This window comes from Xiphophorus maculatus, chromosome 23 (assembly GCF_002775205.1).
Source record: "Xiphophorus maculatus strain JP 163 A chromosome 23, X_maculatus-5.0-male, whole genome shotgun sequence".
Classification (NCBI taxonomy): Eukaryota; Metazoa; Chordata; class Actinopteri; order Cyprinodontiformes; family Poeciliidae; genus Xiphophorus; species Xiphophorus maculatus.
Genome location: NC_036465.1, coordinates 11,969,249 through 11,985,404, shown reverse-complemented (window position 1 = coordinate 11,985,404; position 16,156 = coordinate 11,969,249). Strand labels below are relative to the sequence as shown.

Here is a 16,156-nt window from a genome sequence, read left to right as displayed (position 1 = left end):
GTGGGTGGAGTTTGTCCACGGGAAGAGAAAATGTTCCCATCAAACGTTGTATGAACACCTGCTTTCTCGCAGTTTTCTAGTGAAGTAAAGAGAATAGTGAGAAAGTGGGCTTGTGTGTGTCCGCGTGTGTGTGTGTGGTGAAATATGATTCATAGCTGCAAGGAAACATATAGAATTGGACATTTTTTAAAATCTTTTTTAACCCTCAACTTGATTGCTGGGTCAAATTGACCCGAACAGTATCTATGGAAAAAGTAGATGCGGAGGGGGGAGGAGGGTCACAAATGTGTAAAATTAATACATTTTCAATTTATATGTAGAGTTCACCTATTAAGACAAATAGAAAAAGTTTTATGCTAAAAAAAATACTTCCAAGTATTTTTTTAAAAACTTTAAAATGGGTCAATTTGACCCGCAACATAACAGGAGGGTTAAATACATGGCATTTACGATGCTTATTATGCATAAACTGAGTATTGATACTGGAATCCTGTTTGCAGTTCAGGATAAGTTGTTTATAACTGAGTGCTGACCCTGAGTGACTGCAGCTGAAAAAAGTTGTTGCCAGTTGAGGTTTCTGTCATTCTTTATCTGTCAGACAGGATTTGCTTATTGCAAAACTGCTGTCCTGTGGTTTATATTTTTTGTTTTTCTCACTTTCTATTTGACTTAAAAATAAATCTTTGTGAACTTTTAATTTGCCCCTTTGACAATCTCTGTGTATAATCCTTACCTGGTAGTGTTCTTCTTACTATCTTATTTTTATTAGTTTGATTACACTGTGTGCTCTTTTTAGCCCAGCATGATATATTTTATGATGCAACATCAAGCAGAAGCAAGGTTAAAACAACCCACAAAACAAACCTCTGATGTTATAAATATGCATCTTACACTTTTAAATGGTAAATGTACTGATATATATATATATATTTTGTCTTGTAACGAACGTACCGCTCTATGAAACCAAAAACCACAGAAACATGAGCAGTAAAGCAGCTTCACTGACTGTCAAGAGATGCAATAGGCCGTTTCCCGCCTTTTGACCAACCTCTGAAGCTGTTTACTCAGAACAGACCTGATTATAAAATTCACCACATATGAAGCGAAACAAAGCTGCAAGATGTATCCGCCTATCACAGGGGTCTCCAAAGTGGGTCCTCGAGGGCCGGCATCCTGCATGTTTTAGTTCTCTCCCTGGTTTAACGCACCTCGATCCGATGATGGCTCGTTAGAGGCCTAAGAAGAACATTGACATGCTGAAAAGGTTGTTACTACCACCAGGGAGAGAACTAAAACATGCAGGATGTCGGCCCTCAAGGACCCACTTTGGGCATCCCTGGCCTACCATATCATCTTAACCTAAATAATTGTCTCAGTGATTGATTAGAGGACAGTGAATGGCTCTACAAATAGGAAAGTAGTTTAGATTCACTATGAAACCAATGAAGAAAAAATAGCAATATATGTAGTGAGAGACAAAAAGAGAGAACGAAAGAGAATCAAAGCATGAGCAATTATTCACACTGTTTTATCAAACAGTCACTGTTTTTGATCAACAGGTTTCATTGTTTCATAAATTTTGAACTGATTTTATTATTCAGAAATCTTACATTTTTTCTCACCATTATTGAACAGCCAGCAGGTTAGAAGCAGGCACCAAACAAGAGATGAGGCAGGAACATGTGAGATTCAGCACAGGATGACGCCTACAGTCAAACCAGAGGAGATGTGGTTATATACCTCTCAGGTGCTTTATGTTGTATAAAGGTACAGTCTAACCACACGTTTTGCCCTTTGGTCAGCTGCATGCTGAGTCAAAAGAAAACCTCAAACCAGAATGTTCCAGTCTGTTTTGACCTTTGCAGCTTGATCACTTCATAAGCTGGTGCACTTGCTACTCAGTTCTCCACTCTACTTCGAGCCTTGCTGTTGAACTAGTCTATTTAATAATGCCCTATATTTCTCACTATTCACAATCAGCTTCTTTCTTCACAGAAAGATTGGTTTTGACATTTCAAAACCAATCTTAGAAAAGTAGTGTCGAAGGAGAGCAGTGAGTATATAACATCCTCTCAGCAGCACATTTCCTGACTGGGTTGGTGGGCCATCAAGAGAGGTGTGCAGCTTTCATTTTGGCTCATTTACATTCAATTCATCTTATTTTTCTTTTATTTCTTTGCCAGATGTTGCATCACAAGGTTGAATAATATTATTTTCATGAATCTAACAAATGACTTACTATGGATGCTTAATTAACTTATAACATTTACATTTTAAAGAAAGAACAATAAGGAATAATTTGAAACATGTTACCATATATGATATTTGTTGTTTAAGGGGGGGGGGGGGGGGGGGGTTGCCAATTGCAGTGCTATATTTTATTTCTTCCCTATATTATTTCAAAAAAGTGTATGTTACAGTACCTGTAGGAACGCTCTTATTGAGATAAATCTATCTCCTTTATGTTTCATGTCTGCCTTACTTTCACTTCTGAGATTTGTTGCAACTTGTCAGAAAACTGCACAAAGAATAAAGAATCAAGATGGTGTGCTGCTTTTCGCGAGGCTTTGCTCTGCAGAAATATTATCTCTAGCTATTGTACACTTGTGTGTTTTTTGTGTGAATAAATGTGTGCTTCTGAAAAGGCAAGAGAACTGAAAAGGCCCTTTTTCTCCTCTAATCTTGCAGTTAAACTTAGAGCTCAGACATTGTATCTTGTAATCCATAGCAATGGAAATGGTGCTTTGTTGTCTTGGCCTTGGAGACTCTGAAGCTTAAAGTTTCTATTTAAGTTCCTTTTTTTGTCTCTCTTGTCCTTGCTTATTCTGTAAATGGTTAGCATAAATAGTAAAATAAATTCTTGTTTTCTACTAACACTAGCATTTCAGTGGTTCATAGCTCTTTGTGTGTTTTACAACCTGTCCGAAGCAACATATTTGCTGTTTAAGGGATTGTAATAGTGGTCTAGAGAAAATGACTTATTTTAAGTGTACTTCATATCGTCGCCATTTTCAACATTTAGGTGACTATGGGACATTATAGACCTTTCTCACATTATAGTATGGAAAAATATGCTCAAAGACAAATGAAACAGTCAATCAAATCAGGTCTGAGGCCTGATTTTTAAACAGGATACCACTGATTGTAAGAAGAGAATCCATTGTTTTGTTTTTTGTTTTTCTGTTCTGAAAGCAAAATGAATCATTGTCCAGAAACCTATTTCAATGCAATAATAAGCTGGTGTGAAAATCCATAACATGCTGTGGGATTAATTCTTTAAAATCCTGTGAACATGCTCACACACACACATACATTTTTTTCTTTGAGAAAGCTCATTTTCTCAAAGGAAAAAGGTTTGTTTATTGAAAAAAAAAATTAAGGCAACTGTAAAACTACAGAGTACAGAATGCGTTTACTTATGTTCCCTTTGTGAAGTAAAGGCCAATCAATCGAAGCTTTACCATGCTGCAATGTCCACTATCCATTAATAAAAGGCAAAATTATGGCTAAAGTGGCATCATAGTTACAGCAACTTATATTGTATCTGTTTGTATCTGCTTGGAACCAAGCATGAAAAACAAAACAAATGTGTGATGTTTGTGTTATGTGTTTTGGGTGGAAAGTTTGCTGATATTATTTCCACTGAGGTGAAAATAGCAGCATCACCGATGGCCAATCAAATTGTCTTAAGTTTCTCCCCGCCCTCTTTATAAGCTTACAATAAAGTGAATCATTTATATTCCCGACGACAATGTGTCTTCACATTAACAAAGCCTCAAGTGGATTAATGAGAAAATGCTGATCATTTTTTACTTCATGCTCTCTGTCGTAGTTGGACGTAAGTGTAAAATGTAATTTCTTTTCCACATTTTCTGCACATGATTTTACTAAAAAAAAAAGACACATTTCTGACTTAATCTGCTCTGTTTTTTGTTTGCTTTGTTGTGTTTTTATAGGATGCAAAGATAATCTGAGTGTTGGAACAAGAACTGTTGCTGTTGGAGAAGATGTGACCCTAACCTGCCCGCGATTGACCTCTGAGCATAAAGCATCTCTGTACTGGATCAGATTTATTCCTGGACAATGGCCTGAATTCTTGGGAGGAACATATTCCTTCGATTTTAGTGATAGTATAGAAACTGCTCATATTACAGCAAAACAAGAGACAAAATCCTTTGTCTTGCACATTAGTAAAGTCCAGCACAGTGATGCTGGCCTTTACTATTGCTTAAAAGTTAATTGGCTCAACATGAGTTTTTTAACGGGGGAATTTCTGAGAATCAGTGGTAAGGAGAAGTAAATACTATTTTACAATATGGTGAGCGGGAAGAATAAAAGCATAAGCCACTATTTTTAAATACTGTTTTTTTTTTTCTTTCCAGGAAAAGAGTCAAACATCACTGCCATTGTCCAACACCCTCTACCTGATCGAGTTCATCCAGGAAGCCCAGTCTCTCTACATTGTTCAGTCCTCTCTAACACTCTAGATAAAACTTGTTCAACAGATCATAGGGTGTTCTGGTTCCTAGCTGCATCAGATAAATCTAATCCCAGTTTAATTTATGCTCCTGCAAACCCCAGTAGTGAATGTAAGAACAATCCTGAGGATCATTCTGGGCGAAAATGTATCTATAGCTTCTCGAAGAACATCACTGCTTCTGATGTTGGGACTTACTACTGTGCTGTGGCCTCATGTGGAATGATTTTGTTTGGAAATGGAACCAAACTGGACATAGAAGGTACAGTTAATCTAATCCTTTAAATATTCATGGAGGTGCACAGTCATTTTCAATAAATTAGAATGAATTTTAATAAGGTTCATTTGTCAGATTAAAAGTATCTTAAAGGTTATTATTATTTGAAAAATAATAACCTTTAAGCAAGTACTAAACATACTTTTAATCAAGCCCATATTTCTTTAATATTTTTTTTTATTTTTTTTATGTAATATCCCTACTTCAATGTTTTATTTCCATAAGCAGTAATTCACCCATAAATCATCACAATTAATTAAAGGTTTAAAAACATGAATCTGTTTCATTTAGTGAATTGAGTCACTGAAATAAATTAACTTTTAGAATATGTTGCATTTCATTAAATAGGACTGAATTTAAAAGAATTCACCAGAAATTTTTTCTATCTTGTATTTTGTTATAATAATATTTTGTTATTGGGTTTTTATGTTTTCAGGTCCCAGCATGTCAAATTTGCAGAAGACAAATGCAGTTTTTATTGTGTTATTTGCCATTTTGACTGGAAGTGTGATTATTACATTCATTCTCACTTACATCCTCATGAAGAAAACTTGTCACTGTTCAAATGGTAAATCAAAATTTCTCAGTACATCTAACATTGTATGAAAATATTTTTCATGATTTTTCCTTAAAATCTCTGTTGCACATTAAACAGATGCTAAAGGGGCTCATGATGATCAGCAGATTCAGCAGGTAAATTCTAACATGTTCCACTATTATTACCTGCATATGTTTTTTTTATTATTATTCTGACCTTGCACCATATTTTTTCATAAATCTAATCTTTCCTCAGAGAGGCGAGAACTCGTTGGTTTACAGTGCTCCCATATTGACCAACAGGAAAGCTGCCAGAATAGAGAGAAGAAACAAAGAAACATCAGAGGTTGTCTACAGTGGTGTCAATTAATTAGTACTTGATTAATATCTACATAAATCTGGTTGCTACTGGAAATGTTTTTATTTTTCTTCAATTCTTTGAAAAAGCATTTAACCAGGCTATATTTTGCCTATATGAAAAATTATAATTCACAATTGTGAAAACTTTAAGTCTTGTTTAAAAACACCTGTGTTTTTTTTTATATATATTATTGCTTAGCATGGGTGTACTTGTGTGTATTTCTCTGATGCATACTGAAGTATGAATAAATTGAAACAGTAATCCCAATATTTTATAATGTGTAATATAACACACTTTCAAAAACTGTGTGGTTTAAATAAAAAGAGTCAATTTTTTTACTATTGCTAAATGGTAAATACAAGTGAAAGAGTTTCTGATTAATGAGATTGATAGCCCTACTCTGTAAAAAAAAAAGTATCTGGATTTTTTTAATCAATTTTTATTACATGTGTTCATGTGTGATGGATTTTTTTAAAAAAAAAAGTTTATTTTAAACTTTCTTAATACAATATCTAAATGTGTCTAAAACTGAATAATAATTCTTTAATTGGGACCTAGCAAAATAGATAAACTGTTGGCCAAAGTTCACATAAGAGTTCAAAGAAAAATTTTAGAAATCTGAAAAAATAGGTAAGTTATTTCCCGCCTTCACATTATGATCGTCAGAGTACAAAACAGTTCAGACCATATGAACTAAAAACAAATAAATAAATAAAAATAAACAAATGTACATGCATGCACTTAAATACATGACCACTGCCTCTAATGAGGCAGTTAGCTCATGAGATGCTGTAGGCCTGATGGGAGCAAAACATTTTCAGGAATTGATTTTTTTTCTTTTTTTCTCTAAAGAAAGTTACAATTCAAATTAATCTTTATAATTTATGTGTTTCTTTTTTTCTGTATCCCCTTGGTAGCCTGGTTTTGGGTTGTGTTCAGTTCTGTTCAGTCAAATTCCTTAACAAAATAATAACATTCTTGTAAAGTCTTTGGAATCCACAATTTCCTTCTTTATAGACAACTGGAGAGAAAGCAGTACTGTTTGTATGAATCAGCATTTATATTCAGCAATAAAAAAAATCAGCTAATAAAACTATACATTCTGTGAATTTGTTTCCAAAATTGCCTTCAAAATTGATTACCACCAGAAACTCTTCTGCTTAGCATCTTGACACCCCACAGCGATGTTAAAAGGCATATCAAGTCAACAATATACATTTTTGAAGTAAGATCCCAGAGTCTCTGAACTCAGTTTGTATCCAAGTCAAAGTAGATGATCCTCAGAGCTGAAAACCTTTTTTTGGCCTGCAGGGGGCATCTCTGGTAAGAAAAAAAAAAGACATCATCAGAAGCTGATTAGGTTTTACTTCTTGTTCTTTATTTTTTTTTGTATGCAAGTCCCATGTCTCATGTCTCATGCTGCACAGTCTGACATTAATTGTTTTAATTTTCCTCTCAAACAGAATTACAATAATTTTATTATTTTTCAAATGATTAAAGAAGGAAGTTAACCTAAAACTGAATTAGGATTACTTGACCTTTTGACACTTATGTGGCTACTTTCATCTTTACCAGTCAAAACTTGCCCCGTTTTTTTTTTGTATTTTTATGCCTGGGGCTTTTTCTAAGCTATATACTCAAACTTGTAATACTTTCTTACACAGACACCAACAGAGCTGTAGTTTTTAGAGTTAACCGAGTTGTATTTGTCCATCACAACTTTTCACAGTTTATAAAGCAAGTTTTAGTTTTTTTTATTTTAAAAGTGAAATTAAACAAAACAATGGACAGCCACACAGAATCAGAAGTTGTGTTGGCTGTTTCTCCTCCCTTTGACCAGATGCTGAAGGTGTTTACTCAGAACAGACCTCTCTATGTGCATCAGCCGGATATAAACCCTGTGGGCCGCAAGAGACTTCAGCAGGCTGAATGAGGTCTTGCAAACTGATATGATAATTATGTGATTACAATATAATAATTCAATCGGAATATATAAAAAAAATAGTACAACAATCTTTATCCATCAAAGTTTGAAACATTAAGTGATGCATTACTCATTTTAACTAACAATAATTTGTGTTCCATGTTAATTTATTGCTTTATATTCAGACATGACTCAAGTCCGTCAGCTGCTGCATATATTGCATCAACCAGAGAAGAAAGTGAACTTTATGTCCATCCTTTGTTGGCTCAATTGCTTTGCAGGTTTTTTTGATGTAAGTAAAAGTTAAGAGTAAGTGAAGTGTACATTTATTTCTCTTTTATCTAAAGAAAGAGCAGCATAAGGTCTGCTTTTTAAGACGAAAGCGGGAAGTGAGACAGAAAGAAAAGCCCCTTTGTTTTCTCACCCCTCTTTGAGAGCCGAGCCAAACCACAGCAGTGCATAAGTTTCCATGCGTCGTTTGTTTCTCAGCAGTTAGTGTGAATTTGTTTGCCTCTCTCTATTAACAATGTGTTAACAAATGTGCATGCTAAGCCACAGTACTAAGAACAAAGAACCATACTTAATAAACTTTGGTTATTTGTTTTAGTTTGTTTTTTTTCAGGAGACATCTTATTCTGTCTCTATGAACAAATATCCAGAATTAGCATGACAGCTTGGAGTATGATTTAATTTGGCATTAGATTTATTCATAATATGTTAGCTTTGCAGTCTAATGCATTTTTTTGTACATGGCACAAGGTCTAAAGCCAATGCAGCACAGTGAGCTCTGCATCTTGCAAGTCTTTAGCTGTTGTCACACAATAGAAGTTGTGGTTTTGTGCTGCTCAGTTACTCTGCTGTCAGACCAAAATATTTTTGGCTTGTGGTCAACAATATATTGGCCCAGTTGATAGCCGCAAACCAAATTGTTCCAGTCCGAAACAGTAGTGTTAATCAGTCATTAGTTTCCACCTACAATTGATGCAAACTTGTTGCAACTGTAGCAGTGACCAGACTATATATATATACTGTTATATATATATATATATATATATATATATATATATATATGTTGGGGGTTTTTTGCCTCCAAACATGAGTCACGCTATCCCCTACGCCACCATGGCACGCCCCGACCAGACAATATTTTTAGACATAATTTACAAAGTATTAGATCGTACAAGGGATGATCCCGTACTGGTCTGGCATTTTTAATCGCAGTTAATTCCGCCTATTTTGGGCCATTTGTATGTGATGTCATCAGCAATGTTAAATCCAATCTGATGTGTTGTACAGGCAGATTTTTCACTGAACATTTTGATGTGTGCAACTGGAAAACCTTCATTTTAGGCCGGCCATCAGCTTTTATTGACATAACAAATTTCAGGTTTTAGGAACTAAGAGTTTTCTTAAGTGTTCATACTGAAAGAGACTGTATTAACTACTGTGCTTCTCAGTGTGGCTGTATTATATAATCCACTCTGCACTGAGCTAAATTCTGGTCCTCAGGCCCCTGTGCCCTGCATGTTTTAGGTGTTTCCCTTCTGCCACATACCTGGATTGAATCTGTGGGTGATTAACAGACTTCTGCAGTACTTGATATTCCTGCAGTACTTGATGTCTGCAGAAGAGGTCATGTAATCATTTCAGTCAGCTGTTCTGGAATAGAGGCATATCTAAAACATGCAGAGCAGGGGGCCCTGAGAACTGGAATTAAGAAGAACTAGAGCGAGAGTTGTGCAGAGATCAGCTTAAAAACCAGTCAAGACATTCTTCAAATCTTAATTTTATGAAGTACAGATGTTTCCTGTAAGTTTTGTCTAAACTGAAACTGCACTAAATTACAAGCTAAAAAATTAACAATGAGTCACAACAAAACAAAGTTGATATGAGTTTATATGCTAATGCTAGCCTTGCACATTAGCAGATTTCTTCATGCAAAAAACAACATGAGGCTCAGGACTAGCGGTGTGTTTTAAATCACATAGGTCAGACCTTTAGGACCATAACATTGTTTCAATTTGTTGCCAAAACAACAGTAATTTCCTAATCAAGTCACCATGTTGGAGCAGGATGTTATGGGTGTCCTGTTGAATCTCTCTGACAAAGTATTAGCAGCCAATACAGAGACATTGTGAGAGTGGAATTGGTATTAATTGCAAAATGACTTTGCATTGCAAATCTCTATTCTGAAATTGTCCTGATCATTTTCAGGGACAAAAATGTCCTGCTAATGACATTAAATATTATTTAATTTTCATCCAGATTGTCTACTTACACTGGACAACAATTACACCAAAGCTGTAAAATTGACTTCAACTATTGAGTCAGTTATATTATGCTACAGTTAAAACTAAATATCAAAATCCATTCTAAGGCTGAAATAATAAGAATAAGTTAACTGTTAGCCAAGTGGCCAGTGACTGTTATGTGAATATCTTCTTCCATTTATTTTACTTTTTACTTCTTTTTCAAACTTTTTACAGAAGTTTATACCATCTACTAACAATATTTTCCACTTAGAAATGTTGTGACATTTACATGTTTCAAGTTCTCAAACTTAATTTGTAGTCAAAGAATAAGTAAATATGAGAAAATTCAGTTTTCAACTCAGAGAAAATAAACTAGGGAAACCTGAAGAAAGCAAAATAATATTCCTATGAATATATATATATATTATATATTCCTTTATTTAATCAGGTAAACCCCGTTGAGATCTAGATCTCATTTTCAAGAGGGACCTGAGCAAAAAATTTGCAATACATAGCAACCTGGTTACAAGATAAAAACTGTTAATACATATGCACAAGTATAAAACAATAAAAGCAATTTTAAAACAATGACACTGTTTCATAGAATCTTGTTGCCTATCTTTAAGAACGGCTCGAAATAAGTCCAGTGAAATCATTTCCGACATCTTAAGTTCAGACTGCAACTGATTCCACGCTGTGGGGGCAAAACACACTGATTGCCTGCTTCCCTTTTTCAGTTCAAAAGCGCGAGACATGCAGAAGAATAATGTTATTGGAGCGAAGAGAACGAGAACTGACAGTTCTATGTAGGAGAGTGGATAAATATGCTGGGGTTAGACCGAGTAAAGATTTATACATCAGGATCATTAAATGATTGTTTCTCCGTACACTTAAAGGAGGCCATTCAGCTTTTGCGTACAAATCACAATGATGTGTCAGACGTCTACTACTGGTTATAAATCTTAAAGCGCAATGATACACAGTATTTAATGATTGAAGACATTTGGTCGAAGCATTCATATATAAAACATCTCCATAATCCAAAAGTGGCAGGAATGTCGCTGCTACCAATTTTCTTCGAGCTTTGAGTGTAAAACAAGATCCATTTCGATAATAAAACCCAATTTTCATTTTCAATGTCCGTAGTAGATTTGCTATGTGATTTTTTAAAGAGAGTTCATTATCTAGAATAAAACCAAGATATTTATAATTACTGACAAACTCCATTTGTGCTCCTATAGCAGTGGTAAGCAATAGGGAAGTTTCTGGTATTTTTCTAGCATGTGAGAAAATCATTGCTTTTGTCTTGTCCACATTCAAAACCACCTTCAGAGTTTGTAAACGTGTTTGAACTACATTAAAAGCAGACTGCAAATACTGTACTGCCTGTGATAGTGATGCAGAATAGCAGTATATTATTAAATCGTCAGCATAAAAATGGTAAAAAGCATTTGACAGATTGTCACACAAGTTATTTATATAAATAGAGAATAAAAGCAGACCCAGAACTGAGCCATGAGGTACGCCATTTAAAATAGTGAGAGTAGAAGAACTGACACCAGAGAATTGAACTCTCTGGGTTCTGTTTGATAAATAATCAGCTACCCACATGGTAGCTTGATGTGAGAGCCCAATCCTGTGTAGAATTTCAATTAAAAGCTTGTGATTTACTGTGTCAAATGCCTTTGATAGATCAATAAACAAAGCAACACAATGTTTTTTGTTATCAAGAGCCTGGATAAGATCATTACAAACCTTTAACGTGGCAGTAACAGTGCCATGTTTTTTTCTAAAACCAGACTGTACATTTTGTAAAACACAATTAGAATCTAAAAGATTCTTCAATTGATTTGCAACAAATTTTTCAAAAATTTTTGCTACGATACATGGTTTAGAGATTGGTCTGTAATTGTTTACCTGTGAATAAAGGGAACACCAAATTTTCTAATAAAAAAAAAACTGAAACACAACAGCCTACTGAAAATTGCAAAACCAAAAAACAGCAAAGCCTCCAAATATAAAAAAGCACAGTCAAATTCTTCAAATTGTACTGGTGTGTGAAATATGGGAAGAAAAGTGCAAAGCCTCTTTGTTTGTCAACACTGAAAGATGGTTGTCTCATCCAGCTAAACTCTGTACAACATCTTATAACAACGTTATAAGTTGCTTCATCTTTTGGACACATCAGTGTTATAAGATGTGTCCAGACATTTTAGGAGCACCTCAGCCTAAAAACACCATGTAAGTGATATATGTTCTATTGATAAACTGGATGGAAGGGATGAAGCTTTGTGCACATTGGGTGATGGACCCAGAGCAAAATGCATCATGCTTAAAGGCTCCCTGGGATGAAATGTGTTAAGAAAACACATCATAGCTGAATCATAACAACCACAACTTTTTAAACGGGAGGTTGTCCGATAGAAACTGTGGGATTTGCCCCAATGTGTCAAATCCCACACTGAGGTGTGTTTTATTAATTGCATCAATGATATTTGAAAATATAATGCTTCCCCTAATCTCATCATACTGTATGGGATTAATGCCTCTGTTATGCTAATGTTTTATTTTCTTGTGCATATTGTGAAATAAGATGTAAAGGGATTGGAAAATTTTTTTTATTTCTTTACATTTAATGATGAAAGATGTTTTCTCATGCACATTTTCAAGACAGCTGCTGTTTTTTTGTTTTGTTTTGTTGCTTTTTTCAGATAAATTAAATTTGTACAAAGTTCAAAGTTCTTATTGCCATGACACATTGAGGCAAATCCCATGTGTCACAGTTACGAAGAACTACTCCAGCTTATTACACATGCGGTATTTTTGAAAAAAAGACAACATGTGAAGAACATTAATCTGCGGCAACGTTTTGTTAAAGGGAAATTGTAGAAATTCAGTCTGGATCCAGGCAGTCCTGTACAAAGTAAAAAGCCTTTCATAAAAATGTTATTTCAGTCAGTGGAAAAGTGAAGTTCAAGAGTAGCTCTTTTCACTAAATTAATCACAATGTGGCACCAAAGCTTGAGCCTCCATGAAGATGACTCAACTTTTCAGAACATTTCAACTTAGTCACCCTCGTCTTGCTTCGATGTGTAACACCGAAGTCGGCATCATGGAACCGCAAAGCGACAGCAGAACAGTCCCCCCCCCGTTTCACACATATTTGGACAAACTCAGCTCATTTTGTGAGGCTGCAGGCATGACAGTGGCAGGAGTCTTCAAACAGGACAAGATTGCAAAACGTTTTTGGGCCTTATGACTAGTTTGCCAACGAGAAGCTGCGTAGTAAGTTAATATATATTTGAGAAATTATCTTTTAGACAAACTGTTATTTTTTTTTAGAGCATTTTGGTTTATACTGAAAGTGAAGAAAAGATGAGATGAAAAAAATCCAAATGCCTTGCGAGCATAAACTGAGCTTTTGAGCTTTTTATAACCATGTCTGACATAAAACCACAATGAGAATCTACCATGAAATGACAGCGGCTTACTGATGTTTTTTGTTTAGTGCTTTTGTGTCTGAGAGGGCTTCACCTTATTTCCACTGTGGTAGAAAAGTAAAAGGGCAACAAGATTGTTCTAAATTTCAGCCAATCATAGTTCCCTAAAACTGGCTCCTCCCAGTTTATATGGTCACATTTAGTTGAATCATATCTAATAAGGCCACAGAATCACAGCAATCTTCTATTGGATCACCAGAAAACAATGCTTTTAATTTATTTACTCTTGATGCTCAAAGATGGTCGTAAGTTACCTCCTCAGATTTAATCCACATTTCACGTTTCTTTATCTGCTGTTTTTAACTGTTTTTTTATGGCTATTTAGGTTGTAAAGATCATCCCATTATGGATACACAAACTGTAAATGTTGGAGGACTTGTGAAGATCACATGTTCACGCAGGTCTGCTGGAGAAATAATTTGGATGAGGATAGATTCTGGAAATTCTGCTGAAAATCTTGCGAATACTGGGAATATGTATCCTCATATTAAATTTGAGACAGATGTCGGAAAATGGGTGTTAAAGATAATGAATGCAAGTTTAAATGATTCTGGAATTTATTTCTGTCTTAGAAATTATCAGAAAAACAAGATATTTATGAAACTGACATATCTGACAGTTAAAGGTAAGTTAATCAAAAAATGCAATAAGATGTCCATGACATTATTTTTGTATGAATTGAGGTTTTTCTGTGTAAATGTTTCTACGCTTTTCTAGTGTTTCTAAAGAAAAGAATATTTTATTTTTGTGAAACTAGAATCTGCTGTCACCACAGTGCCCACATCTGTTCCACCTCATCTCCATGACTCAGTGACTCTCCATTGTTCAGCCCTCCGTGACTCTCGAAATAAATCATGTCCTGAAGATGAGAATTTGCTCTGTTTTAGAGCCGAATCAATTCAGACTTTTCCAGGTTTCAACTCCACAAACAACGCAGAGGAAAGTGGATTCAAATTTAACTCTGAAGGATGTCTCTACAGCTATTTCAAGAACTCCAGCTTTTCTGATGCTCAGATGTATCACTGTGGTGTGGCAAAGGATGACAAGGACACATCTAGAGAAAAATCAAAGCCTATCGCTGAAGGTAATCTATTTTTTAAAGTGAAATATTAAATGACTTCAATGAGTCTTTGAATACAGAACTTCTTTTGTTATGTCATGTCAGCAGAAAACACAGGAGATTCAAGAAATTACTATACAGTCGCCTGTCTACTGAGTGCTGCGTTGGCTTTCTGTCTGGCTATTATGGCCTTCCTCATATACTTAGTCATAGAAATTAATAAGCAGTTAAAAGGCTCTTGCAATGGTAAGTTGTCTCTCAGATACTAATATATAAAAAATGAGCTGGAAAACTTAACAACGTTTTAAATGGATGTTTTTATTTAATTTTTCAATTTTAGACACAGTTGCGCTGCAAGCACATGAACCAAGCAAAGGAAATCCAGAAAGTCAGAAGGTAGTAATAAATAATAAACCTTGATAATAAGAAGCAAAAATATGTGTTTTATGTTTGGGGTTTTTTCTGTGTCCTCAGTCACATGAGGACTTGGTTTATTCATCAGTTTCTACAAGAAGAAAAGCCAGCAAAAAAACAACAGGGGCCACAGCAGCTGAAGAGCAAGATGTCATCTACACAGAAGTTAATGTTCATGAGGTCTGAAAAGGCTAAGCTAATTTATATGTTTCTGATTTTTATCTGAAGACTAAATTTAAAATGCACTTTATTGTTTGTTTGTTGTTTTTTTGTTATGTTATTGTTATTCTGCATTCATTTGCTTAAAATAAAATTTCTTACACGCTTCTCAAGTAGACACAAGTATTTTTACAAGTACTTAGTAAATGAAAAAAAAACATAAATAAAAGTAATTATCATTTGTGTGTTTTATCAGTCAGTTATATAGTTTATTTATGGCTAAGAAAATGTAGTTTTGAAGCATTTTTACAAATTGTTACAGCTTCATTAAAGTTTAAGTTTTAACTCTTCTAAAACTTTTTTGAGTATCTGTTTGCTTAGTATGTCCTGCTAGATGATTGAACTTCAGTCATGCTTTACACATGGTTACTTAAAAGACTGAACTCTGCCCTGGTCAAAGCACAGTAAAACAAACAAACAAACAAAATACTCAACTAATATGCTTAAAAGATTATTTGAGAGGATAGTATTGATCTACCATAATTGTTTCCCACAAATTTGCACTACAGGATAGAAAAAACATCCTTACTTTTAACTATGCACAAGATTATTACAGGTTTAAATACAAGTCTGAAAACTCAAGTTGTGTTCTTCTAGAAAAATGTTTTATTCTGAGCCTCTGAGCAGACTTTGAAGCTTTGTGGGTTTATTCAGGAAGCAGCTGTAGCACAGTGACAGGTGTAGAGGTGTAGAATAAAACATTTCTGACATAGAATTTTATGGTTATTCTTCTTGTCTTTTGCTTTACACGTCAATGATAATGAGTGTTTTGCAATATTGTAAATAGAATGTAGAATAAAAGTATTTCCATGGCCAAAAAATCAAAACTGCTTAGTCAAAGGAAAATTTGCTATAAGATTGTACTTATATTTAGAAACTTTATCAATATTCTTACCATAGCTGTATGGGGAGATACATTAATACCATCTCCTCTAAACCAACCACAGTCTGAATCATGAATAGTGACTCAACATCAGGTGGAAGATACACGCTTCAGTAGTTTCAGTTTATACTAGACAATGTCTCTGTATGTCAATCAATCATGAGACATTAACCAGAGTTAATGTTTGTAATTTAATGTAATTTAATGAGTAAATGCCACCATTTACTCATTAAAGAATGAGTACATTTGATT

At 34.6% G+C, this 16,156-nt stretch overlaps 2 protein-coding genes across 4 annotated transcripts; both read left to right on the top strand.

Annotated features, from left to right (window-relative positions):
• The first annotated feature begins 3,757 nt into the window (after window positions 1–3,757).
• LOC111607088 lies at window positions 3,758–6,042 on the top strand. The gene is made up of 6 exons (XM_023328947.1): window positions 3,758–3,838; window positions 3,957–4,286; window positions 4,383–4,739; window positions 5,191–5,322; window positions 5,410–5,447; window positions 5,548–6,042. Exons 1-6 carry the CDS (start codon window positions 3,796–3,798, stop codon window positions 5,659–5,661), a joined length of 1,014 nt encoding a protein of 337 aa, XP_023184715.1. The 5' UTR covers window positions 3,758–3,795; the 3' UTR covers window positions 5,662–6,042.
• A 7,018-nt stretch (window positions 6,043–13,060) lies between these two features.
• Window positions 13,061–15,409, top strand: LOC111606911. Of its 3 annotated transcripts, none has more exons than XM_023328338.1 (6): window positions 13,061–13,573; window positions 13,654–13,953; window positions 14,086–14,412; window positions 14,494–14,634; window positions 14,729–14,784; window positions 14,863–15,403. In XM_023328338.1, exons 1-6 carry the CDS (start codon window positions 13,534–13,536, stop codon window positions 14,986–14,988), a joined length of 990 nt encoding a protein of 329 aa, XP_023184106.1. In that variant the 5' UTR covers window positions 13,061–13,533; the 3' UTR covers window positions 14,989–15,403. The 3 variants fall into 3 exon arrangements, with proteins under 3 accessions (XP_023184106.1, XP_023184107.1, XP_023184108.1); XM_023328339.1 differs by having other exon boundaries at window positions 13,062–13,573; window positions 14,497–14,634; window positions 14,863–15,400; XM_023328340.1 differs by lacking the exons at window positions 13,061–13,573; window positions 13,654–13,953 and having other exon boundaries at window positions 14,056–14,412; window positions 14,863–15,409.
• The last annotated feature ends 747 nt before the right edge of the window (window positions 15,410–16,156 follow it).

Bases quoted from the DNA above. Each gene is read 5' to 3' on its own strand.
- LOC111607088 (XM_023328947.1), top strand. From the start codon at position 3,796: ATGCTGATCATTTTTTACTTCATGCTCTCTGTCGTAGTTGGAC. The intron at 3,839-3,956 runs GTAAGTGTAAAA...GTGTTTTTATAG, and splicing joins GCTCTCTGTCGTAGTTGGAC to GATGCAAAGATAATCTGAGT. The intron at 5,448-5,547 runs GTAAATTCTAAC...ATCTTTCCTCAG, and splicing joins ATGATCAGCAGATTCAGCAG to AGAGGCGAGAACTCGTTGGT.
- LOC111606911 (XM_023328338.1), top strand. From the start codon at position 13,534: ATGCTTTTAATTTATTTACTCTTGATGCTCAAAGATGGTC. The intron at 13,954-14,085 runs GTAAGTTAATCA...TTGTGAAACTAG, and splicing joins GACATATCTGACAGTTAAAG to AATCTGCTGTCACCACAGTG. The intron at 14,785-14,862 runs GTAGTAATAAAT...CTGTGTCCTCAG, and splicing joins GAAATCCAGAAAGTCAGAAG to TCACATGAGGACTTGGTTTA.